Source organism: Limanda limanda, chromosome 23, assembly GCF_963576545.1.
Source record: "Limanda limanda chromosome 23, fLimLim1.1, whole genome shotgun sequence".
NCBI lineage: Eukaryota > Metazoa > Chordata > Actinopteri > Pleuronectiformes > Pleuronectidae > Limanda > Limanda limanda.
In genome coordinates this window covers 5,944,209-5,969,600 of record NC_083658.1, presented here as the reverse complement: position 1 = coordinate 5,969,600, position 25,392 = coordinate 5,944,209, and the positions used below count along the sequence as shown (strand labels likewise).

Here is a 25,392-nt window from a genome sequence, read left to right as displayed (position 1 = left end):
TTTAGATTGGCAGTGTTAAGGACGTACTAAGTTGACAGGGGGACCTAATACGGCGGCGGACACAGGAACAAGCGTGTTGTGAAGATGGTCGCTCTAATGTTGCTGCTTTTTACATCGCTAAAGGACTTAAATGATGAAATGTGAAGTTATTATTGACAATTATTTCTACGCTAATACTCACAAGGTAGGAAGCATCGTGTAGCTAACCTATGCTAACGGGATTAGCCCCTTTTTGATACCCCGGAGGAAGGAGGCTGTTGACCTTGTTGGCAGCTCAGTCACAGACCTTTGATTTACATTATTCGTCCGTATTTATTCTATAATATAACAGACTGAAACTGTCAGGTAGTTATTAAAGCTAAATCAGGGATAGTTGTGTTTATTGAACATACATTTCAGAGCCTCTAGTAGCTTCTTCATCCGGACAGGATTCCTGAAATCAGCTTGGATATTCACCTGTTCGCTGGCCTCTAAGCCATCAGAGGACCACCATGTCTGTGTGGGTGACCGAGGAGGTGGTGAGGTGGTCCCTCCGCTTCTGCAGCCGCTCATCTCAGGTGATGCAGCGCGGTCTCCTAGCAACAGCATCACCCAGAGACACAGCCCCCACCTGGGGTCCGAGGCCGAGCCAGACGTGCCTGCACATGGGTTCTGTCAGGTCAGCCAGGTTCTATTCACAGGACGCTGCCCACGCTGAGGGTTCGGGGGTGAAGAGGCCGGTCTCCTCTTCTTCACTATCTGATAAAAGCCAGTCTGTGGTGAGCGCCTCGGGACAGAAACCGGCGAAGTCTCCTTTCTTTGACCACCTGCAGCGCTGCGGCTCGCCGTCCGACGTGTTGGACCTCACCTGTAAGTACGCTCCCACGGTGCGACAGGTCAGCAACTGCCTGACCCACATGTGGACGTCCACCAAGAAGATGACCGACGAGCAGCGGCGCTGCGAGCTGCAGCTGATGTTCGAGCATCCCGAATTTGACAAGCTGCTGCAGATGGCCTTGAAGGAGGTGGGGGTCATGCGTGGTGAAGATGTGGCGTACACCCTCCTGAGCATGGTCAATCTGGGTGTGCCTCAAAGCAGCCGGGTGGTCCAGACCTTTCTGCGAGTCTGTCAGGTGAGCAGTCCAGCAAGCAAAGATGTTTTCACCACATGGAATATCTTTGTAGTGTTTTTGTGTGTGTTGAAATGGGTTTTCTTGTCCACTCACAGGATAAACTGAACGAATTTGACGAGAAGAGTCTGTCCATCTTGGCTTCCTGTCTGGAACACATGGACAGCAGCCCCAATGTGGGTGCACTGAAGGAGGGCATGAGGTACAGCGAGTCAAATACAATATCCAAGAGTTTCTTCATAAAATAAAAGCCTTCCAGCCTCTGGGGTATCCAATAGCTTTCTTTTTCAGATTAATTCACATTCTTTATTGTGGCTGTATCCTAGGCTGGTGGTGGAGGCTCGTCTTCCCAGAATCCAGCATGTCATGTCGCTGCAGACCATGATGCGCATGCTGGGGAAGGATGCCCCGATAAACCTCAAACGGAAACTAGAGGTCTGATCAAGAGTCTTTATTTTTGACCATATTAGGTGGTCGGTGTGATTCGTATCGTTTTCCATCTAACTGAGCTGTATATATCTTAACCTGTAATCTATTACATTCTTCCAGAGAAAGGCTTTATCAATGAGCGACCAGTTCAGCCTTCCCAACTCCCAGCACATGATCTCTACGATGGCCGCAATGGGATTCTTCTCCAAACCACTGCTGGACGTCTGTAGTGAGAAGATCATAGGTAAAAAAGAAATTTATTAAATGTTTCGGTAACTCTGGTTACAAATCATTAGAAGAGAATCATTTAAGTATTGGGGCTACTATCTTTGGACATCAATTTTAAAGCCTTACCAATTTGCTTCCCCACTTTCCACGTCTGTCCTCTCTCGTAGAAAACGTCCACGGAATCCCCTTCAACCGATTGTTCTCCGTGCTGCTCTCCTGTCGGGAGCTGCACTACAGAAACTTGGACCTGCTCACTTGCATTTCCGACTATGTCGTCTCAACGCTTGAGTTATGGACCAACAAGCAGGTGCTGAAACACACAGCTGTCTCCTAATCCCTTTTTGTTAAATGTTAAATATGTGGTTTGTTCTCTGTAGTGAATTTTATACACAAACATCTAAAGACAAGAGCTGTGTTTGTGATTTGCCTGTTTCTGTGTCTTTGCTGATTCTTTTTTTCACTGTTCCTCTTTGTGCTTTTCTCCTGTCTAACCAGCTGGTCCTCTTCCTCTCCGTGTTTGAGAACCTCGCCTTCTCTCCTGCGCCCTTAATGGAGACGTTTGTAGAGAAGGTGATCGCCCGCCCAGATGACCTGACGCTCAAAGACCTTCTCTGTGTCCTGAAGGTCTACTCGTCTCTGAACTACGATCTGCAGCAGCACAGACAACAGTAGGTCACTCACGTGTCTCCATCTTTCAAATTGAATTTGACTGTGTCATTTACCACTTTAAAAAAGCCAAGTTGTTCTAAATAAATTATTTTCAATTTTAAAAGACAGGATGTTGGGTTTCATTTTGCTGCTCAAGGTTCCTGGATGGTCTTACTCAGGTTCTGGAGTCCTATCTGCCCAAGATGTCTGGGTTTGGGCTTTTAAAGGCTGTTTTCCATCTGTGTCTCCTGGGCCACTTCCCCTCGGCTCCTCTGGAGCAGCTCCTGCACAACAGCACGGTGGAGCAGTTCCACACAACAAGTGAGACACTGAACACACACAGGCACAATTTATTATGGGGATGCTGAGTCAACACTATAGTTTTCTTGTTCTCATCCTATTCTTGGTTCTTCTTCTGTACATGTTTCAGTCTCTAACTACTCCCACATGCCTCAACCTTTTAAACATCAATATAACCAGCATCATTTAGCAGAGTATTTCATCAGAGTATTTTGTTTACAGTTTTTCTCAATTGGTTTGGCTCATTTCACGAAACAGAAATGACATTCTCAAAACAACACGTGCAAACCTCCAAACCACTGGGCACTTGTTCACAACAGATTGGAAGATCTCATTCCTTTAATCAAATTGCAATTGTATTAGCACAGCCTTGCATATGACAAGCACAATTTTCATATGATTTAGGACACCTTGCAAACGGTTAGATACAATTGCCTTCAGTTAGCCCAATTACCAATTGAATATATCTTGCTGGTCTAAACTGAATGTTGCTTCTCAGTCAAGTGGTTGTTCTCTGCAGAACATGTTGGCATAATTTCCTTGTTTACATCATCACCTGCACAATAGTTCACTCCACTGTCAAAATCTTTCAGGCACATAATACCATGAAAAACATCATGGTATATACTGTAATATGGATCTCTTGGATCATCGGCTTAATTTTCAGGTGCAACTAGAACTTAGCTAATCAAGGGGGAGTTTCACACATCCGATCACCAATCACACAGTAAGTTTAGTTAGCTGACAGGTGCTATCCAGGAGCATAAACGCTTCCATCAAATATCTAGAACTTGACCAGGACCAGCACCGAGGAGGACGAAGACAACAATTTGTGCCAGATGAAATTCGGGCTACACTTGTGGACCATGTGGTCAACCATGGCCTCACAAGGGCAGAGGCAGGTCGTCGAGTTCAGCCTAATGTGCCACGCTCTACAGTGTCCTCTATCATCCAAACATTCCGCAGGGAAAACAGGTATGTGGTCAGTCAACTATGGAATTATTGATGGTAGAGTTAACTGTAGTATTCAATTTTATTGAACTAAAGTCAAAGTAAACAACTAAATACAAATGGTAATAGTGTCTATTCCCACACATTTTTCATTGTGTGGGGCAATGTAAGCTTCCACCTTTGCCCGCTCATCAGGGCGTTGTTCACTGCCCATCCAAGAATGCTGATGGTGCTCCTATCACCTTACTCCCCATTCCTCAATCCTATCGAGGAGTTTTTATCTGCATGGAGGTGGAGGGTCTATGAGCATCGGGCTCAAAACCAGAGGTCCCTTCTCCAGGCAATGGATGCTGCTTGTGGTGATGTCACAGCAGAGCAGTGTCAGGGATGGTTGCAGCATGGCTTCCATGGCTGTATGACTGCAATAAAGTATTTTATGTGAAACCTTGAATTAATCTTTTTTCTGTTTACACATAGTATTCTGGAAAGAAAACATCTACTGAAACCATTCAGTGTCAAAGGACTGAGCCAAGATTGAAATGTGCACATGAGGGATATTTCTATGGTCCACTGACATACTGACAAAACATCTAAACATTTTGACCTGTAGTGTTTAAACAATGCCAAAGGGACTTTTCATTTTGGGGGCACTGACTATTTGTATGATTAAAGGATTTCGTTTTGACTGATAAGTTGTCTGTTTTGGGAGAGATATGACCTTTTGCAGGTGAGCCATGGAGTTTTGCTGAACCATCTAGGTTATTTTGGCAAATGTATTTAAACCTTGGAGAATGTCCTTTTTCCCCCGAGAGATGAGCAACAGCAATCGAGAAGGAACTTTTCATTTTGGGGGCACTGACTATTTATATGAGAAAATGATTTGGTTTTGAAGCTTGAGTTAACTGTTTTGGGTGATATATGACCTTTTGAAGGTGATCCATGTAGTTGTGCTGAACCATATAGACTGTTTTGCCAATTGCACTTAGTGCTCTGAGAATGTCATTTCTGTTTCGTGAAATGAGCCAAAGCAACCGAGAAAAACTGTAATTTCATCCATTTCAACTTCTTCTATTTCTCCCCAGCTTCGAAGCCGAGCCAAAACAGAATGTTTCAGACAATAGACCTGTGCCTCCGTCTCGACCGCCCCCCTCTCCCTCGTCCCCTGACTGTCCCGCCATCCTTACTGGGAGACCCCACCCCGCCAGTTACTCCGTCAGCCAACCAGTGGCTCTCGCAATGTTTGCCGAGTGTGTTGGAGGACCAGGCTGACACGATGCTGCAGGAAGCAGTGATGGTGGAGAACTTCTACCTCATAGGTAAAGAGGATCTTCGTGATGCAGAGAATCCATTTTCTGTTTGGTGATGTCATTTTGCTCTGTAACTTTCACTATGCAGGGATTTTCATTACAAAATGTGTAACGTGTTTGTGTTGAATCTCAGATGCCGTGATAACCAAACCTCTGTCGAACCAAACCTCGGTGCCCGAAGGCGTTAGTGAAGGAGAAGCGTTGTCTCCAGCAGAGAGCAGTCAGAGGTAAGAGATCCGCTCCGATGTCAGAAATCAACAAACGCAATCATCAGCAAATCTCTGCAGTGTTTTGTTGCTGTGCACTAACTGTATGTCATGTTTGGTGACGCCAGAGAGGATGTGTGGAGGTTTTGTTCTGATAATATCAGGCGGTGACGCATTCGGAGTTAACTGGATATGCAACAAAAAATTAAATGTAAAGAGCACACCAGGGCACTGAATTTTGTTTGACATGTAGACTGTTTGCAACTATTGTGTTATTATTAACTTCTACTAAACCTTCACCTGCTCTGGGATTTAATGTCCTGTTTTACAACATACAGATCTTCAGTTTCATCCGGTCTTGCCTGTTCCTAAATTAAATTGTTCTTTTTAAAAGCTGATAAACCCTTTTTCTCCTTGTCCTAGATTTGCAGTCATTTACGCACCTAAGTCAGCTTTTTGCTACCGTTCCTCCAATCCTCGTGGTTCCCTGGCGATAAAGCTTCGCCACCTGAAGATCTTGGGATATAACCCTGTTCTGGTGAGACTCCGAAATGACCACAGTTTGATTTTGGCAAATTTGAGGAATTACAGAATCCTCATATCTGGAGGGAAGAAAGAATTACAGTTACAAATTGGTGAAACCACAAACATTGCTATGGATTTCTGCAATGTCAGTGTGCTGAGTGCATCTCAGTGATAACACGATTTATTATGTTTTTACAAAATCTAGGTATTGGAGCAAGAGCTGCAGTCTGTGTCTGAGGAAAAGAGGACAGAGTTCCTCAGGGGACAGATTTATCCAGAGCACCACAGGTCAGACACACAACCGCAGATGGAGCAACTACAATCCTGAAGACAGACGTCGGTGTGAAATGGATGCAACCATCATAAATTTACATCTTACTGCTTTGTAAACAAGAAAATAAATTAATAAAGTGTATAAAATGTACGTTGCCTCTGGAAACTTGTGATTATAGTATAAAAAAAACTGACTGTATTCCTAAAGCAAGACAAAAACTGCTTGAATTTCAATTCAATCATGCGCTTCATCCAAAAATTCAAAATAAAATGATATATTTTAGACTGGGATTTGTTTTTATCATTAAATTGTCATAACCAGTGATATGAAGGGGTTTTAGAGTTAAGAATGATGGCGTGCAGACAAAGTCATCTCGGCTTTCCCATCTTATCAAACAGGAGCTGTGCCCCAAAAGTCCAAAACTCATCCACTGAGCTGACAACATCCTGTTAGGTTGCAACTCTGAAAAGTGGAGGAGTGACTGGGAAATGTTCTTTTCTTACAATACGGCTAAAAAAAATTGTCAGAAACAACACGTCAATCTCGCTGATGCTTTTTGCAGCAGATGAGTAAAACCAATGCCGCTAAACGAAACCAAAAAAACCCTGTGTGCGCTCACAGTAGCTGCACAGAAACTGCAAGGTGAGCAAGGTGAAGGTGAAGTCCCTGTGTTTGCAGAAAGTACGAGAAGGGGGTTGGAAGTAGGTGGGGTGAGACAGGAAGTGGTGCAGATTGTTGTTCTTTGATGTGTGCGCCTCTCGTCAGCGTTTATCTGATTCTCATCAACCTCAGTGACGTTGACTCTGAGAAAACACGGTCTAGCGTTACTGTTTTCGCAGATATAAGAGCGTGGAAAAAGTGATGTTTATGGTAATTCACGTTTTTCGACACCGTAGCTTTTAGAGGCCCCCTGGTGTTTTGTATTTGGATTTAATGGTCGCTGATGCACTCCGACTTACGAGCTGAATGAGCCGCTTGTGGTTTAAAACCCCTCATATTGACACCGCCGTCTGCTGTGACCACAGAGATGGGGGTTCGACCTAGAGAGGGGGGTTGTGTGTGTGTGTGTGTGTGTGTGTGTGAGAGAGAAACAGGCAGAGACAATGAGGGAGCGGAACACGAAGTAAGCGAAACCAAAACAGTTAATTTATTGTTTTTTTTTTACAGCTGCAAAGGGAACTCTGCGTTTTGCTGTGTAGACACGACAAGCGTGATTTACACTTAAAGAAAACCCCATCACGATAATGTTCTTTTCCAAACAAGCCACAAGGACGTCCCTTCTTTTTTATACATAAGTAGTGGGCATAGTTGCGAAAAGGGCCGGAGGACGTGTGTGAGGTCAGAAGTGTCGTGGTATTGGTTTCTGAATCCCTCTTTTCTTCTTGCCGTCCCTCATTCCTCTGGGTTTGGTGTTCATGTAATCACTCTGGGAAGCTTCTTTTCTCATCCTGACCTGGGGGACGCATGAAGAAAACATTCATGAATTATCTCAATGTTGTATTAGTAAGAACCGAATATTCCACAGACTGAATTTCCGGCTCAGGGGAGGCAGCTCCGGCTAATTTAAATACTCCCACATCTCTATTTAGTTCTATTCTCTTTATTTTGATGTATTTCTTTTCTTTCAAGTTCACAGGTTTGATCGGACAGCTCTTCCTAAACATTACCCAGTGTATTTATTAAATTGTATGTACTTCTTGGTATATATTTTACATTTCAAACTCTTCACTTTCAGAGGAATATCTTACCCAGATCACGATGGCAATGACAGTGACAGTTACGCTGTAGATGCTTAGAAATGCAACCATCACAATCCAAATCCAGATGTCCAGATGTTGGCTTGGGTTATCACCACAGATACTGCTGTCTTTAGTGGTCTCTGTCTTGAACCTGCAGGGGTGTCCTGGAAGAAAGGAAATATCCAGTGCACCGTTATAGTGTGCACACCAATGTTTAAAACATGCACTTTCCATCAAAACGAATCTAGATTTACCTTTTACAAGCATCATCACAGCACTGGGTACAGTTTTCAGGGGAGGAGGGAACATTACAAGGCCCTCACATCTGTAGGTTCCATAGCTGCTCTCAGTCACTCCGGTGAGGACGAAATCCACCGATTCCTGCCGTATGTTCTCCACTCCCACACCAGCACTGGTGTGCAGCGACGTGCATTTCAGCGTGTTGTTTTCAGCCATGCAGGTGACGTTGAAAATCAGTTCCTGCTCCTTGAAAAGTTTGAATATAATCTCGTCTGCAGTCACGTTGGGGCACGGCACATGCACCTGTTCTCTGCCGGGGACGCAGATAGTATTCAGCTGCACTGGAGAGGGAAAATATGCAATGAGTCAGTTTAAGAAAATGTTCCACAGTGTAATCCAGCGTTGTGTTTGCTTTTGCTGTAAACAGAGTCACGATCAAATCTAAGGCCAAACAGCTTTTCAAAGAAAATGGCTTTTTACTGCTGCATCTACTGATAGATTTACTTGCATTTAATTCCCCAGAACTGAAATTCAGGCTTTGAAACTCGTCATTTCACAGCAACCCACATGGAATATATTATCACGTTTAGTGCACCTCTGTTAACCGGCATCACTTTCATACATTCAAATGGAAAACAGAAATCTGCTTGAGTGGCATATGACTCAGAAGGTTGCGGTTAAGGTGAGGCAGTACCTGGTGTTGTGTGTTTTAGTGTTGAAACAAAGGCACGGGTTATTTGATATTCCTCTGTTTTAGATTTGATTCAACTTGGCCCAGGTATTGATTTATTCAGGCCATTCTGATCATGGTGAACTGGTTAGACGTGAGGATATCTTCATTGTAAGCTAAAGGGAAACAGTTACTTTCAGCTCTCACTTTTCATGTTGTACGTGTTTAAACTTAACTGAATAGCAGTTAAAGTTAAAAAACACCACCTCTGCAATTTTTAAATAGACTAATCTGCCTGTTTACTGTGCAGAGACTGAGGAATGCTCAGCCCAGTGTTCACAAGCAAATCCAAACTGTCCCACGCATGCACAGGAAATTCTCTCGTTTCGATAAACTACGTGTGCAGTAGAGACTTACCATCGCAGGGGCATGTGCTCGGAGACACATGAGTGGCACAGGATAACCTGCAGCCCAGCAGCAGCAGGAACGTCCAGCCAACGCTCGTCTTCATCTCTCGCAGCGTGAGTGTGAATTTGCCTCCAACAGAAGAAAAATGTCCCACAAGGATTTTCCCTCTCATCACATTAACACGTAGATCATCCAACAGCAAGCTACACGAGCCATTACTCCGATACTCTCCGCCCTGGTGCTGTGCATGCGTCCCACTGACGGTTAAACATCACGTCCCCGTTGGGTCTATTGACTGAAACACTCCCACTGCTCTGCAGAGACTGCACCTCACACTCTCTCTCTTGGAGGAAAACATCCTGTTTAAGAAAAAACACTTCCTCCTCTGAACTTTCCGTTCTCTCCCAGTGTGACCTTTTGAGGCCTTTAAGTGTCAGTAAAGTAAGATAATGATCATATGTTCATTTAGCACCAGGGGATCCCAAACTTTTTTTCCCCTGACCCCCAAAATCACTGCACTGTGTAGCTGATGCTGTCACTAGTTTCCAATATTACCTTATGGGTCATGTGCGGATGAAAATCAGAAGTATACCAACATATTTTGTTATTTGCATAATTTTATGTTATACTTAAGTACAATTTCTTTCCATTCTGGTAGAAATTGGCGCGAACGAATGTCTTGCAAGTTGCAATCTTTGCAAAGCACTGATTTACACCACAAGCTGATTGCTGGATAGTTCTGTTCCTATTGCTGTGCATGTGATTTAAAGCCGGTTTTTGTAAGTTGTGGTAAAATCTCATGCTCTATATAATTGTAACTAATGCACAATGGTTATAGTAATTATTAAGCAGATTTGTGCAGTAAAACAACATGGAATCATTGTGAATTTGTGTTTTTGCAATGCACTCATTGTCTATGCATGAAGGCCTTTCTGTAGTGGATTTTATTGACCTATTATAAACCTATTTTAAAGAACATTTTAAAACTCCTGGTTCCCTGTGAATGCATGAACTATAACTTAAAAACATTTTTGCATGTAAGAGACAGAACTTGGTCGAAATGTGTCACTGTAAATATGTGTATTTACTGCTGAGTAGCCCTGTGAGGAGTTAAACGTTGATGTCCCAGCTGGACGTGGACTGTGTGACCAGAAGTGCGATGACCCGGTGTTCCAATGCAAAGTTTACTGAACACAGCCAGTGATGAGTGCCAAACAGATATCAAACTGGTTTCAAGTGACATTTGTGTTGCGGCCAAAAGGGTCATCACCTCACTCAAACTCAGAGAATCAGTTTTGAGAAAAGTGAACAAGAAACAGTCTCAACACTCTGAATGTGAGTCCATCAGTTAGGCATCATTATCTTTTTTTCAAGCACATATAAGTATCTACAGAATGGGTTTGAGAAGAAGGTGCAATGTGTGTCTTGGTCCACTAGATGGCAACAAAGCATTGTATTTTGACCAGTCTAGTGCTAAATTGCTATAAAAGCAAGAAATTAAAAAGTATTCTTCTCTATGATTCTTACTATTTCTAGTTTTGTGCAGGATTTACAGACTAAGAGAAGGGATTAGAGGCCATTAAAATAAGAACTTTGTGTGGCGACACATGGTGACAGATTCATTGTAAAGTGGGGATTATAGCATTCCCAAAAAATGTTGTCTGATGAAGGGGATTGTCGGCTTCGTAATGCCATGTGTCCATATGGATAACACGCAATAATCTCTTAATCTGGTACATGTCCCTTTTGTCTGGCGGTGGTGTCTTTAGGGGACAGTCTGCGATAACCCATCTTTAAAAAAATCATATTTTAAAAATATTATTCTTAAAGGAATGATAGTAATAATGATACGGGATGGGCAATACAAAAAATCATCACTACTACACAACACTATCATGCTTTTGCTTTGTCAAAGCACGGTGAGGAGGTTAAATTATTTTATAATTTAACTATATATATTAAAGGTTTATGTGATTTATCTACTGCAGATTTCTAAAATGTTTCTTTGCTCATAATGAAGAGTTTAGAAAAATCACAACCTTCCCCTAGGAGCAAATATAAGTATTTAAATAAACAAATAACAATAATGTGACATTCTGAGTGCTAAATATCGATTTCGACTGACATTTTATCGATATAATTTGATTTATCTTTATCTTTCTCCTACTCTTCTTCCTCCTCCTTTTTCCTCTTTTTCTTTTTCTTATGATGATGATTATTATTATTAGGGAATATCTGCTGGATTCATGACATATATCAATGTTGTACCAGTAAGAACCAAATATTCCACAGACTGAATTTCCGGCTCAGGGGAGGCTGCAATTTAAATACTCCCACATCTCTTTTTATTTCTATTCTCTTCTCTTTTAATGTGATATATTTCTTTTCTTTCAAGTTCACAGTTTTGATCGGACAGCTTTTCCTAAACATTACTCAGTGTATTAATTGTTGATGATGCAAGAATTAGAAAGAATATACAAAATCAAGTAAAGATAAACAGAGGCAGTAAAGGTGACTAATAAAGGATGATCTTATTATCGTGTGTGATGTATTTTCCTCCAGTTAATCAAACTAAAAACGTTTTAATAATCCAAATATGTGACCAGCCCTTGGAGGAGTGTGGTTTTGTCCCACGGGCCGTGAAGGCGGCGCGGCTCCTCTGGGCTGGACAGGAAACGACGGAGCTCGTGTCTGCTCGGCTCCGGGAGGAGGAGGAATGGGAAAGGGCGACGGGACGAGGCAGCGTGTGGAGACATGAACACAACGGGCTGGTTCTGAACCGACTCACGGCTGTAACACAACGGACACACACACTTCGAACCCCCGGGACGTCTCCGCTATCCAGTCCCATAAAGGACCCGAGGGCTGGAGGAGGGAGATTCGATCCCGTAGGAAAACGCAGCTTCTTCTTTGTGGACATTTTCCCTGTGAGTACGTTTTTCCACGTTTTCTCTTAAAACCTCCTCTCACACCTTTTATTTGTCTTTTCCACAGCAATTACACACTCCTGCTTAAAATGTCAACACATATACATGTCGAGATAATCATGTGTTAGTGCCACAATGGAGGGAGGGAGGGAGGGGTGGGGGGGGATTGCAAGTTTAGGATGCTAACGCCGGGGCAGCCCTCCCATGTTTGATTTCTGTACCCGGGGGGAAAGTGGATGTTTGTGGCCACACACTAGCTAAATGTGGGGTGTTGGGGTGTGTGTGTGTATTGAGGTGTTGGGGTGTTTGCATGCCCCTCCACCCCCCATCTCCACCCCTCTATGCGGCCATTGAACAAGCCCTTTTCTTGTGGGGAGGGGAGCTTTACATTTGAACGTGAGCCCATTGTTGTGGTGTATTTGCCCCCCTACCCCTCCACCCCTCCCCAAAAAGACCCACCCTGGGTCCGGGTGGAGGTCTGTCTCCAGTCCCCTCCTCCGCCTCCAGCTCCAGGGATGGAGGCAGCCTCCACCCGGTGCAGCAGCAGCAGCCTCCGGGTAATGGCCGATGCTTTTTACATCTCCCAGGAAACACCCTCTTTTTTATTTAAACGCCTTTTAAATCGGGTTTGTAATATAAATGTGCATTTCTGTGAAGGTGGTTCGAGTCCCTCGCTGCCTCCCTTCCTTCCCAGCGGGGTTCGAATCCCCTTTGTTGGAGGATGACGCCGGCAGCATCCAGTCTGACCAGTGGCCATCACCAGTGCAATGCTAACACCCACCCCATGCTAACGAGCTAGCTCTGCAGTGTTTTGAGCTTTTTCTGGGTTAAAAAGCAGCTCCTGGGTGCAGCCTGGTGGGAAAGGCACTGCTCAAACATGTTGTGTGTACATGCAAATCCATGCAAATGAGTGGAGAGACTGACCCCCCCCCCCCAGGCAGTAACACAGGCTGGATGATGACCCTTCCATTGACCGTGGGGTTCAAAGGTCATTTAGTAGAGAAGCTGCACACCATGCCTCTGTCTGGCTGCTTCCCACATGGGCCCAGGTCCTCAGCATCCTGATGAAGTGTTTGGTGAACTATCCCTTTAAACATAGACCTCATGGGGACCCAAGTCCAGTCCAAATGAGGCCAAACCTCATTCCTGAGCTCCTGGTTAATGTTAGACGTGAACGGGTCATGGACAGGTTCCTGGGTTAGGTTTTTGTTGGGCTGTCAACGAATGAAACTCAACGCAAAGTCCTAATTAGTGTCGCTGTGCAAACCTATGTGTGCACATACTGGTTTATGTTGCCTCTCCGGGACCTTTTCCATCATAAACGCTGACCTTTCCAGGACCAGTAGACTTCATGGAGACCTGGTCCCGATGAGGTCAAACTACGTTGCTCAGGTTCTGGTTTTGTTGTCAGGGATGAGTTGTGGTTAGGCATTGATTTGTCATGGTTAAAGTTGAGCTGGTGTTAAAATGCAGCACTCAAAATCCAACCAAAGAAGGAAACAAATAAATCAATAAATTAATAAAATAAATGAACAAACTGATAAAGAAAATCTGAGAGTTAAGTACTGAGGGAAAACAGTAAAGATTAGGGATAAGGTTTTGTTAGGCTGTCCATAATGAATGGAAGTCAATGCCAAGTCCTATTAGGGATGTGTGTATTTTCTTTTATTTGCACTACCAATACCAGACCTTTAGCTCCATCTCTTCAGCTGAAGGGTGAATACAGCAAAACAAACAAAATGAGCTCCTCAGAAGCCACTTGTCCCGTTCTTTCTTCCCCGCACTGTGGCATCATAATAGCCCCTCTGTGTCCCCCGGGCCACGCTCGATTTGCCCCCACAAAGCACCAGAGGAGGAGCCCATTATTTTAGGCATGGAGACGGAGACGCCACAATGCGACCCTCTCGCTCGCCTTGCAGTCAATGGGTTGAAAATAACCACTGGCCTTCTGGTCGCCCCCTTCGCCCTCAGGCAGATGCCTTTAAAGCTTGTTATGGTTTTTTTTGCAAGAGGGAGATAGCAGGCGTTTGGAGTCAGATTTCCCCGGGTGTCTTTTCAGAGACACGAGATGATGAAAGAAAACGTACGATGCCCCAGAGCACATCTGGAAACCCCGGTGATGGGTTGTTTTTGTTCCTTTTGGGCATTGTTACACTGTGGCTTGGTTTCCTGTCCCGGGTCTCATTCTGAATGTTGTTTTTTTAAAGAACCTTAATGATCATACTTGTTTTTTTAGAAAAGGGAAGGACAATATTTGCTGTTTTTGACGCCAGAGGCTTGTTTTTGAGTTTATTATTTCAGGCCTGTGGCTGAATTCCAACAGGTAGTTGAAGCAGATGTTTTTCAGCATCATCGCTCAGTGAAGGCGCTCGCACACAAACACGTAAACAACTTGAAAGGAAGGGAGAGTACGGACATGCAGACTATGATGCTGCGTGTAATGGGATCATACAAAACATCTGAGTTCTCCCGAAGCCGCTGCATTCAGCTCAGTCATGGATTACATTTCTAGCCTCAGAGCTAAAACACATGTGCGACCAGAGCGTGTCAGTCAGTTCACTGCCGCTGTTTTAAAAGCACATGTAAAGAATGTTTCAGCTCCTGGTGAAAAGAGAACCCAGGGACCAGGGGGTGGGGGGGTCTCCATATATATTTTGGAAGAAGACTCTGCTCTAAATACATAACCAGTAACATGGTTTTCTCATTTATCCGCGCTCGTCTTGTTTTGCCAAACGTGGAATGGAAGAAGAAGAAGAAAAACCCCATCTGCTTTCCTCCTTCCATTCCTCCGCTTCCATTTTTTTTTCTTCCGCTCGATTTCCTCGGGATGTAAGTTGATTAGATGCGAAAAACAGTTGTCAGAGAAATTTTGGACTTGAGGAATGATCCCCAGAGACTGTGCATGTTCGCAGAGGGATTTGAAAGCTATTCTCGTTGTGTGTGTGTCTGTGTGTGTGTGTGTCTGTGTGTGTGTGTGTCTGTGTGCGTGCCGCTCCGTCCGTCTGTCAGCGTTTTCCCGGCTCTTCTCTGCGAGCTGCCATGTCTGACCTCTGCCCATCCATCCCAACCCCCTGTCTGTGGGCAGAAGACAGTGCTGCACAAAAGCTCCAAAGATGAGAGGCTTGGATGGGGGGTGAGGGGGGGGGCGACGGTGGTCGGTGTAGGTTTACAGGTTGTGTTACAGCCGCCGCGGGTGTAGGTGGGTAAAGGTGGAGAGCACGGGGATGGGAGGATGGCACTTCAAACGGGGGTTTGAGACGCCCGGGGGGGTGGGGTAACCTGATATCTCCATGGTGATAGGAGTGTCTTGGACTTCTGGTTCGTCGGACTGGAGAAGATAAAGACCACCAGCTGCACCAGGGCTCGGCCTCATGATGCCAGACTAGATGGCTGTGCCGTGTGTGTGAACGCGAGAGAGAAAGTAGCTGTGTGTCATTCCACCTGGGTGTGTCGTCCCCCCCCCCCCCACCCACCCACTCGTCGCGGGCACATGGTCCCTGCTTGTATAGGGCCTTGTTCTGGTAACATTTTGCTGACCTTTGGCGGCAGCTGCCCCTGCCATTTGGAAACAAAGACAAATGGTTAACCAGCCCGTCTGTGGCCTCCGAAGCCCCGCCCTCTTCCACATAGCATGTTGCTCTTCCTGTTGCCCTTTTCATGCACACTTAGAATCTTGCCCGAATGCCCTCAATTACAGGAAGTGAATTTTTAAAAGCTTCATAGTCTTTTCTTCGGTGGTGATTGATTTCTGGTCGTCTGCAAAGGGAGGCTTTTTTCACCAACACCCACGTGGAGGCGTGGTCAATCCGTCCCCTTGCCGGATCATTCGCCCGAGCAGCGCCGATGCTCCTCCTGCAGCGCTGATCGGAGTGGGCAGAAGGAGGGCATGATCTCGGAACTCGCTCCAGCGCACAGGGCGTACACCGCTTTGCAAAGACAACGCAAGATACCGACGGTGATGATTGACCTACAATCGGATCTCCTTGCCATGTGAGTTTTCCATATCTGTGCCAATGGGCGATGGATAGATAAAAAGAGATAGTTCTGTCCCTTTTACTCTTCGTCCTCTCGTTCTGGCTGCATTGCATCTTGGCCCTTTGTGTCTCTTGTCATCGGAGGAACCGATCCTTCTCCCTCTTAAATGTTGGATTTCCCTGTGTGTGATTATTATTTGGCACTTGGGGAAAAAACAACGTGGGTTTAAAAATCAGCCCGTCATATTTTTCAGGCTGTATATACAAACTACTTCTTCCATTACTTGTTTTCCGACCTTTTATCTCATCTGTTATGATAAATTCCCAACCTGTCGTAATATGAATTCATCAGCCGTCTCTTTTGTTTGCCGCTGCTTTCACTGAACAGTTTGTTTAACTAGCGGCTTAGGCAGCTATTAATCAGCCTGACTTTGACAGTGGCAGGTGGCTGACTCTCATCGCCTGGCTGCTACTGTATCACAGGAGGTCTGGTTCTTTCAGTGCCGTCAGGGGTCTTTGTTAATTCGACAGGAAATGGAGGGTGCTGAAAAATCACCTCTGTGGTGGAGCTGTTGCTCGTAGTCATGCAAGTCCAGCCTGATCAGCACCTGTGACTCCCACAATGCCTCCAGGCGCTTTTCCTGTGTTTTTGTCTGCTCCTATCAGTCAGTTAACTCACCCACAGTTTTGGTAATCACCCTGAAATTGATCCCACATCCAAGGTGGGGAAGGGGGAATCTCATCCCAGTGGGAATTCTCCACCAGAATTCCTGCAGTGGCGTCGGGTATCAGCGAGGAGAGGGTGGAGCGGAGGAGGTGATTTATGGCGTTGTGTTTCTTTTCCCTGCGTCCACACAGCAAAGTACAGTCGCAGCTCCGCCGCAGAAGTCACGGGGACGGCTTGATGGATGGGACGGCCCGTCTGCGAAGATGGACAGTCTTTAGAAGTGGGCCACGGATAATGGAGAGCACACAAAATGCTAAAGGCAGGCAGGAGTGCTTTAGTGGGAAGATTGTTTTGAGGCCACAAAGTGCTAAGTCACAGGAAATGCACACGCGGTGCCTGGATGCAGCAGCTGCGGTGTAGAAAATGTGCAGTATCGACTGGGGGGTGATGTACGATCTGTCATCTGTAGGAATTCCATATGCAACGAGAACGCTGATTACTTTTCTTACTCCCGTTATTGCTTTCGCGTGCACTTTTTTTTGCTCCTTTTAACTGAATTAAATAGAATTCCCAGGCCTTTGCAAGCAGCAGATCCCGGTCGTAGTCTGGGATAAACATGAGGAGTTCCTGTGTCCTCTGGGTTCCCTGTCTGATCAGAGTTCAGCCGGTTCTCATGAAAACATAACGGCAGATTGCGTGTCTGTGTGCGCGGGGTTGTTTGCGTTTGTTTGCAGTCTCTGGTGACACTTACAGTCCAGCATAGTGAGGGTTAGAGGGATACATTTAACCCAACTGCTTCCCCTCACCCCACTGTGAAATATCTGCCTCTTGGCCTAAAATGTTAGGTGACCCCTGTTTAGACGAGTTTATGGCTCTGTAACCAGTTCCATTCCATAGGATTCAGTTTTATTTTCTTCCCGTTGTACACACTGACAATAGTGACATTATAAGACTATCAGAAAATGTCAGGGATGCAGTGATTGCAGCGTTCCGTTCCTCCCATCACATTGTGTTGGGAGGTTGTGTTTGTGTGTGTGGTTACAGAAGCAGTGGCATACATCTGAATCACTGGAACAAACAAATATCTTGGCCTGCATGGAAAATAGATTCCAGACCTGAGGATACCCTGGCTTTAAGTTGTCATCTATTTGAGTTGTAGCCCCAGAAGGATTCCCTTTAAATCACGTACATACACTGACGGCAAAAACAGACTCGTCCCCTATGTGATTTAAAAGCTCCAACTGTTTCTGTTTTCATTTTAAGCTTTGAACAAGCAAAACGGCAAAAACTAGCTCTGAAATGTCTTGTTTTGTCATTAAATATGCACTTTAGCCTACTCCCCCCCCCCTCCTCAGATCTTTAACTACAATCTAACCCATAATCATGAAAGTTGCTCATGTAGCTACACTCTCCAGGCAGCATCTGGTGAAACCTCAAGCGGTGGAAACGAGAGGGCTTGGAAAGCAGCCCGCCCTGGTCACATCGCCCGCTCACTCCCCCCCGAGCCGAGAGCCGAGAGCCGCAGGGTTCGACCACATCGCCGTGTCACTGGTGACCGAGCTGGCTGCCAGAAAAAAGTCAAGTCAAGGTGGAGGAACACCTGTGAGGAAGAGGGTGATACTGTGAGAGGTTGAGAGGAGGAGGAGAGTGCAGGAGAGACAAGTTTATGAGAACCAATAAAAGTTCTTCTCTGCTGCTGAGGTCATGTGAAATAAAAGAGGTTTGGAAACGCTGAGGTCATCCTTCGCTTTTCCTCCATCAACGTCCGCAAGTCTCACTTTTTCACAACACTTGGCTTCCAGCTCGTGTTCCGCGTTTACTGTACAGACCGATGCTGCCAGGATTCTCCCTTGTTTTTCTTCTTTTTAACATCAGGGTTCACGCGGGACACTGTAGGAATGTAGGAGGCTCAGATAGTAACTACAACACAGAGAGGATCCAAGGGAGAGCAGCCGTCGTGGTTGTGGATTTACACATCTTTTTGGGAGAGAATCCCCTGTCTGTCGCTCAAACCTTCAGCCCTAATCTCACAAAATAGTGCTCTGTGTGTGTGCAAGTGCGTGCTTCTGCCAAATCTCATTCACTAATACCCTCGCGGCTCTCCCACTGAGCCCCAGCCCCTATTGACTGGGTTAAGTTAGTGCCTGAGTAGCTTGCTAATCTGCCTCTGCTCCGCTGATCTTCACTCTCTAGTGATTCCTGATTATTTCGGTCCACGTGCCACACGGGCAACCTCGGTGACTGAATTGAGATCGGCCCCCGAGTTTGGCACCGCGACCAACTTTAAAGCTGTGGGGAGCCGTCATTAGCATATTTGCGGTCAGCCAGCTTGACCCTTCACCCCCGACTGCTGTTACAGAACGCAATGATGTGAATGAGATTTGATTTCTGTCTTTTGAGCTGCTCCGTGCGAGCCGTGGTAATGAGTTGTGGTGCTGTGAATGAAAATGCTGGAACAAAAAAATTTGAATCCACCACAAGAGCAACGGGTCCAAATGTGGACTAACACATGAGGCATTTGACCACATAAGTTTGTATGTGTGTGTTACATTACCCATGAAACCCCACCGGGGACCCCCATCAGACCCCACTGGCCATCGTGGGAACATTCCTGATGCAGCATTATTCCATAATTCCCACCATGTGTGGTTTTTCCAGAGCCGTGTGCTCGCTGCCCGGACCGTGGCGAATCCCACTGAGGAGGGGAGATCAGCTCCTTGTAATTGCAACCAGACGTCACTGTGTGCGAGTGGAAACAGCCGAGGTCGTCTGTAAGCAGAGGGTCAGTTCTGTGACACCCCCCCAGAGGTTGGAGCTACTAAAGGCAAAGACACTCAGTTTTCATATGTACGATTTCCTTTTTCGAGATTTGACATTTGAAGAGGACTTCCTGGTGAGGTCAGGGAGTCCACTGCGGAAGGATTGCTTCTTGTGAGTTGCACTTGACTCGGTGTAAGAGCTGATCAATACCAGTGCTCCTCCCCTGTGAGGATGGGTTCTATAGATGTCCATCCTTCAGCTGACTGATGCTGTATCTCAGTGCCCTAACAAGAGTGTTCAGGGTCACCGATAAGGCCTCGGCCTGCTCTGAAACCGGATTAAGAGGCTGTTTGCTGCTCTCCGATCAATACACCTCGCTGCTTCCAGCCGCTGATGTACAGATCAGTGCTGAAGAAGGGAGCGGATAGGTTTCGTGTTGTGAAACAGAGGCCACTAGCAGATTATCACGTCGAACGGTCTTCTCTCACCGTATCACGGAGACGCATCACATATCCAGATGTGCAGCGAGACAAGAATGAGAGGAATGCATCTCTCGTGATTGATCTGGAGCCTGTGTTGCGTCACTATAACGTGGAGTTTCTGCTTTTTTGTGCAGAAATGTTCGAGAACAGGTTTCCATCTCTGTTTATAGATTAGTTTATGGTTGTATTTCAGTGTTATATTAAAGCCATATTATATAGTGTTAGAGTAATTCAATACTTTGCTACCACTTTGCATTAATATGATAAATATGCAAGTGGTATTTTACCGTTTGTAGTGTGGTACAGTTTGTAATGTTTTAAGTAAGCTTACCTTCCCATGTGTACTTTATTGGATTGGATACTGCTGTATGGTCATAAACCCATGTTTATAACTGGAATCTTACTTTGACAATCCCTCTTATTGTTTTTTATTGTAAAAGGATACCAGTCCATGTATCACTTTCTTTATCAGCTCATAAACAGTAATATTTGACAAATATATCGTGCATGTAGCTCTGATTACTGCTTACTCATTCGCTGGGCTTTCCCTACAACAATCCAGTCTTTCTTTTCCCGCTGTGACATCATCGCCGCCCCCTTCCCACTTCCTGCCCTGACAGGAAATGAGCCACCCCAAAGCTTTGCCATAAATGGGGGGGGAAGCTGTTACTGGACAAGGACACACCTGTGTCCTCTCCATAGGTCCTGTGTTTCCCCATGGTCTGTTGTTGAAGTGGGGCACCAGTCTGGGCCACACAAAAAGTCTGTTGAAACTAAGCGTTGCAAAAACTTTGACACACACAGGGCACCTTTTGGGCAGTTGTGTGTTTTTTTTGTCGTGCCCACAGTCGCCTCAGAGCAGTCACAAGGGGAAATATTGTTTCCAGGGCACGCTCCTCTCGCCGCCCTTCTGCAGAAGCTCCATAAACATGAATCTGAGCAAGAACTTTAAAGACGCTAGAGAAAAAGATCTGAAAATTGGATCTGGATATTTTCCGGAGCAGGAGGCAGGACATGACGTAGACACCATCACTTGCTCGCTGCGACTTTTCCAAGAAAATCTTATCCTCACATGGGCTCGTATCTTTCTCTGGGGGTGGGGCAGGAAGGAAGAGTTCTGGAAACGTCTGGAGCAACTGACTTTTTGCGTTCTCACACCCAGCAATTTCAGGAGTTCGGGGTATATCTACTTGTACTTTCTGGAATTTATATTTTTAAAGTGGATGCATCAGAGAAGAGAATGTGTGTGATGTTTGATTTAAGGCTTCAAATGAAACGTCGTCCTCTCCCTCTTTGTTCAGAGTGTGGTTCATAAGTCAGTCCTGTTTATCTGTGCATGTGTCTCGGGGCCTGCCTTTGTTTTCGGCCCCGACCAGCAGCTGCCGCCGGCCTGTGTGCTGTTGTGACTGCAGCAACTGTGTGTGTCCCTGCAGCTGCACAGCCCCATGTGTCACTGCCACACCTGCTCTATGGCCTCGTGTTGACTGAGTGATATCACACGTTAGCTGTGTGCAAATTACACCAGAGAGAGAGCGAGAGAGAGAGATGGTGGCGGTGGAAGGGGCGACCTGTAATTCAAACAGGCAGTTGTGTTTTAAAACACACACGTATGGATCGCGTGGCGTGTGCACAACCACAAACAGACCTGTGCTCCTTCTGACACTCTCCCTGTTACGAGGATCTTATTTGCTGTGAAAACACACACACTCGCAGACTTTTTTTTATTTTCCACCAGGGGAAGGGCCGCATGCTGAGGCTGAACAACAGTTGGTTTGTCGAGAGTCGAAGGAACAGCTGAGGCCAGCGGGAAAAAGCCTCCCCTCAGTTAGCCACAACATCAGCTGCCTACCTCGCACACAGAGTCAACACACACACTATGAGGAAGTGGCAAAGTAAACACACGCACTGCGAACCGAATCATCGCATTGGTATTATCCGGCCAGCTCAGCGCCTTATAACCTGACATGCCTTTATTCTCGTTTATTGCCAGCCTATGAATCAGCATTCAAGTTGTTTGAGATTAAATAAGGTGAGTCAGCGTCGAGTTGATGACTCGCCGAAACGATTTCACGGTGTTGTTGAGACCTGGTGGAGTCCGGTGACTCACAGGTAATACGCGAGTAAGAGTTTTGACAAGGTTTGAGTTTCTACTCTGACTCACGTTGGGAAATTATTAGCCCGTGGTGGTTCGTCTGCTTGTAAGGCGAGCTGTGTGTGTGGGTCTGAAGGGCTTTGTAGTCAGATGGAGTCGGCCTCGGCAGCTCACGTGTCGTCTTCTTAATCTCGGCGTAATAACGAAGAGACTTTATAACGAAGGGAGAAGTGCGCTTGATTGCTTTCCGAGCTGTCGATAAGTGTCTCCCTGGCTGTGCGTGTCATTTGGTCTGCGCTTAGTTAAGTCTCTTCACTCAAGCACCCTCCGTCGGTAATCCTCCGCATTCTTGTGACACTGAAATCAGTCTGCTCCCCTCCAGCTGCCGAGCGCCAATTCCCAGAATTCTGCAGTGCAGTGAGAGCAAACACCGGGGATACGTACGTTTGACCGAATGGCCTTGGATGGGCCGATCAAAGCCGGGGTTGTGTTATTGCTACTGCAGCCACAAGATATTCCCACCAATTAACACGTGATGGATTTTGTTCTTCCTCTCTCTCTTGCTTCCAGGCGATAAAGAACCCGGGCGCAGAGTGGAGGTCTGACCTTAAACCTCAATAGGAAGGAGATCAAGCCACTTCAGAGGTAAGGCTTCCTGTAAACCAGAGTGAGTAAACGCTGCTTTGATGGCATTGGCGTAAGCCGCGCAAAACTCCGGCTTCCTTGCAAAATGCCACAGAGATTATTATTTTGACACCAGTGGCTGTTGTAACAAGCTGTCCAGCAGGGGGGTTATATTAAAGCTGCTCTCAATGCCTCTGACATGCAAGTCTAAGACATCATGTGCTCACCCCGGCTATCATCTGTCATCTCTTTGCTTTCAAATCCAAAGTTAAGTTGACAGTGTGGATCCATGTGTTTGTTGGTTGAGGTAACTCCAGAGCTGGTGGAGTGTCGAGAGGGACTTCACACCCCCCCTCAGTCGGGAGGCCTTGTAAATCAAAGCCAAATGAAAGAGGAGTCAAGCCTCCGAGGAGCTTGTCAGGGGAGAGTCTTTTTCGCCGAAGGAGATAATTCCAGACTAAAGTGGAACCATGTGAGAGGCTGAGCCACGTCTGTGGTCTGCAGCAACAAGAAGCTCCCTCCACTGAACCTTCTATTCTCCGACTGTCACAGATCTGCGTTGAGTTTGCAGCCCCAGCCTCTCAAAAGGTTCTCACTTGTATGTGAACAAGAGACGCTGACTTGCTTTTTTCAGAAATTAACTAATTGATGACAGGTTGAAGCGTCGACTTGTCTCTGTGCGACACTGGTTTTCAAAACCTAGATTCAATATCTCAGCTCACAGATAAGAAAAGAAAAGAATGTGCATCACAACGGCTTGACAGATAGGAGTCGTTTAGGCTCCATATATATTTATTTTCCTTTGAGTGCAATGCGGAATGACGCTTGCGTGTGTGCATGTGAGTCCCAGCAGAGGTGGGCGGTCCGACCACGGAGCATCACGCCTGGGGCAGGACTGCAGAGAACACAAGACTCGAATCCACCACGGCAGATCTGTAGAACTCAAACAATAGGTTTCACTACAGTTTTCATGCTCTCTGTATGTTACAGCCAGGATGTGGGATGGATTTTTAAAACAGGGGACCCCGGTGGTGACAGAGCCTGAGGCCGAGGGAAGGAAGCCCTCTCCCCTGGACTCAAACAGTTTCAGGATGTGTCTCTGGGACTATGTCAACGTGTGAGCCGTGTGTTTGCAGATGGCGGCTCGGTGGCTGTAACTGTCGTGTTCTCCAAGGAGCCGTTGTCGAGCGGAGACGCTCACTAACTTTGACACCGGGCTGTCAATACTATTCAGCACGTACGTCACACACGCGAAGGCCACGGCTTTACATGTCATTGTTCTGGGATGTGGTTACCACGGCAACTGTTTCATTCATGCATGTGGGCTTTCTTAAAACAGACTGTCCTTGGAACGATCTCCCCCGTGTCGTTCCCTGAAGACGTACGAATCGCAGCCACAAGGATCTTTGGGAGATGAAGAGTGTGTGTGTGTGTGTGTGTGTGTGTGTGTGTGTGTGTGTGTGGGGGGGTTCTTTTGTGCATGGGCGCGTGCACACATTCCACATTTGGAAGGATGGCAGTGTTGGCACAGCAGGAATGCTGGGGGGGTTGGCGGTGTGGCAGGAAGCAGACTGGCACATTTTTGTGTGTGTCTGTCCGATGAGACACACAAACACACACTTGGACATTTGCTTTCGCATTGAGCCTCACATGAAGCGTCTCAGCACAAGCCGGTCACTTTAGCTTAGCAAGGGGGGGGGGCGGCTGGGTAGTGTAGCAAACAAACAGGGGAAGACGTGCCCAGCTGCCTGTGATATGTGATGCATACGTGTTTCTCTTTGCCTTCAGGTAGGACACATCGCACACGGCTGGCTCGCTGCAGCAGGAATGTGCTTTGTGCGCACAGGTCGCACAATTGTGTGTGTTTGTGTCGCCCACTGTGCTTTGTGTTCCCTATCAGGTGGCAGATGCAAACCCGCTGTTCTGCTAGACCAAGCAAAGGGAAAGTTCTTCCTGTTGCCACATAATGATTTCATTTATCCAGAGGAGATGATAACACAGGATGACTCGGTTTGAATGTTTCCATGTAGGCAAATCTACTTAATTCTCAATCTATCTATGATACACTTCGATTTTTTAAAAACACAAACAATCTGGAAGTATTAAGTGACAAAGATACGAAAGAATCCTTTGGTCCGGTGTCCTAGATTTAACCACAACCCATTCTGTGGAGCTGCACATTCATGGCGAAGCAGACACGGAAATTAGCATCAGCTCTGCAAGTTGAATAATTTGACTTCACAGGATTTCGTCTCTTTTTACTTGAGCAGAGCAAGTGGGCCTCTCATCTCTTTCCCTTTTTTCGGAATGTCTTGCCAGTCCGGCTCGGCACTCAGCCTCTGTTGTCTGCTGCTGCTGCTGCAGTGCTGCATCATGTTTAGAAGTGTGTGCACTCACTGCAGCAGACCACCTGAGCCCCTGTGTGGGTGTACGTATATATATATATATCTAAATGCATGTGTGTGTGTGTGTGGATGTAACCCGAACTCTTAAGGGCAGGGACAAGACTATTGATTTCACATTTGGACTGCTGCCCTGCAGGGAAGCAGAGAGGCTCACACATCCTACGTCTGTTTGATCGCAAGAGAGAATGAGCGATTAACAGTGACAGGAGTCTCACCCACATTTATTTTACCATTTTATGAATTATTGGGGAAATCATAAGGATTCCAGGCAGATGTCAGCAGAAGCCTTGGATGTGGAAACAGCCCCTTCACATGTCAGTTCTCTCTGAGGATTTACGCCGAGCTCCCTGCGATCGCTGCGGGTCCGTCCGCGGAGATGTGCACGTGTGTTGCCATGGCGATGCCTGTTAGAATAGATGCAGGGCGG

At 46.1% G+C, this 25,392-nt stretch overlaps 3 protein-coding genes across 4 annotated transcripts in view; 2 read left to right on the top strand and 1 right to left on the bottom strand.

Moving 5' to 3' along the window:
• Positions 1-69: 69 nt before the first annotated feature.
• fastkd2 (FAST kinase domains 2) lies at positions 70-6,209 on the top strand. Its single transcript, XM_061067129.1, has 11 exons — positions 70-1,112; positions 1,208-1,311; positions 1,436-1,544; positions 1,659-1,782; positions 1,934-2,073; positions 2,262-2,434; positions 2,572-2,735; positions 4,748-4,981; positions 5,106-5,199; positions 5,602-5,716; positions 5,909-6,209. The coding sequence occupies exons 1-11, from the start codon at positions 492-494 to the stop codon at positions 6,029-6,031; spliced, it is 2,001 nt and encodes a 666-aa protein (XP_060923112.1). The 5' UTR covers positions 70-491; the 3' UTR covers positions 6,032-6,209.
• Positions 6,210-7,101: 892 nt separating this feature from the next.
• Positions 7,102-9,350, bottom strand: si:dkey-1h24.6 (T-cell-specific surface glycoprotein CD28). The gene is made up of 4 exons (XM_061066856.1): positions 9,044-9,350; positions 7,971-8,297; positions 7,726-7,880; positions 7,102-7,430 (listed from the first exon to the last, which is right to left on the bottom strand). The coding sequence occupies exons 1-4, from the start codon at positions 9,204-9,206 to the stop codon at positions 7,317-7,319; spliced, it is 759 nt and encodes a 252-aa protein (XP_060922839.1). The 5' UTR covers positions 9,207-9,350; the 3' UTR covers positions 7,102-7,316.
• Positions 9,351-11,719: 2,369 nt separating this feature from the next.
• raph1b (Ras association (RalGDS/AF-6) and pleckstrin homology domains 1b) overlaps positions 11,720-25,392 on the top strand; it is a 37,678-nt gene continuing 24,005 nt past the window's right edge. The window contains exons 1-2 of one of the 2 annotated variants that reach the window (XM_061066741.1): positions 11,720-11,961; positions 22,507-22,581. The gene's annotated coding sequence lies outside the window, so the exon portion shown is untranslated. Of the gene's footprint in view, positions 11,966-22,506; positions 22,582-25,392 lie in introns of both variants that reach the window. The other variant, XM_061066742.1, reaches the window with a different exon arrangement.

Bases quoted from the DNA above. Each gene is read 5' to 3' on its own strand.
- fastkd2 (XM_061067129.1), top strand. From the start codon at position 492: ATGTCTGTGTGGGTGACCGAGGAGGTGGTGAGGTGGTCCCTCCGCTTC. The intron at 2,736-4,747 runs GTGAGACACTGA...ATTTCTCCCCAG, and splicing joins GGAGCAGTTCCACACAACAA to CTTCGAAGCCGAGCCAAAAC. The intron at 5,717-5,908 runs GTGAGACTCCGA...TACAAAATCTAG, and splicing joins TGGGATATAACCCTGTTCTG to GTATTGGAGCAAGAGCTGCA.
- si:dkey-1h24.6 (XM_061066856.1), bottom strand. From the start codon at position 9,206: ATGAGAGGGAAAATCCTTGTGGGACATTTTTCTTCTGTTGGAGGCAAA. The intron at 8,298-9,043 runs GTAAGTCTCTAC...TTCCCTCTCCAG, and splicing joins GAGCACATGCCCCTGCGATG to TGCAGCTGAATACTATCTGC. The intron at 7,881-7,970 runs GTAAATCTAGAT...CCTTTCTTCCAG, and splicing joins TGTGATGATGCTTGTAAAAG to GACACCCCTGCAGGTTCAAG.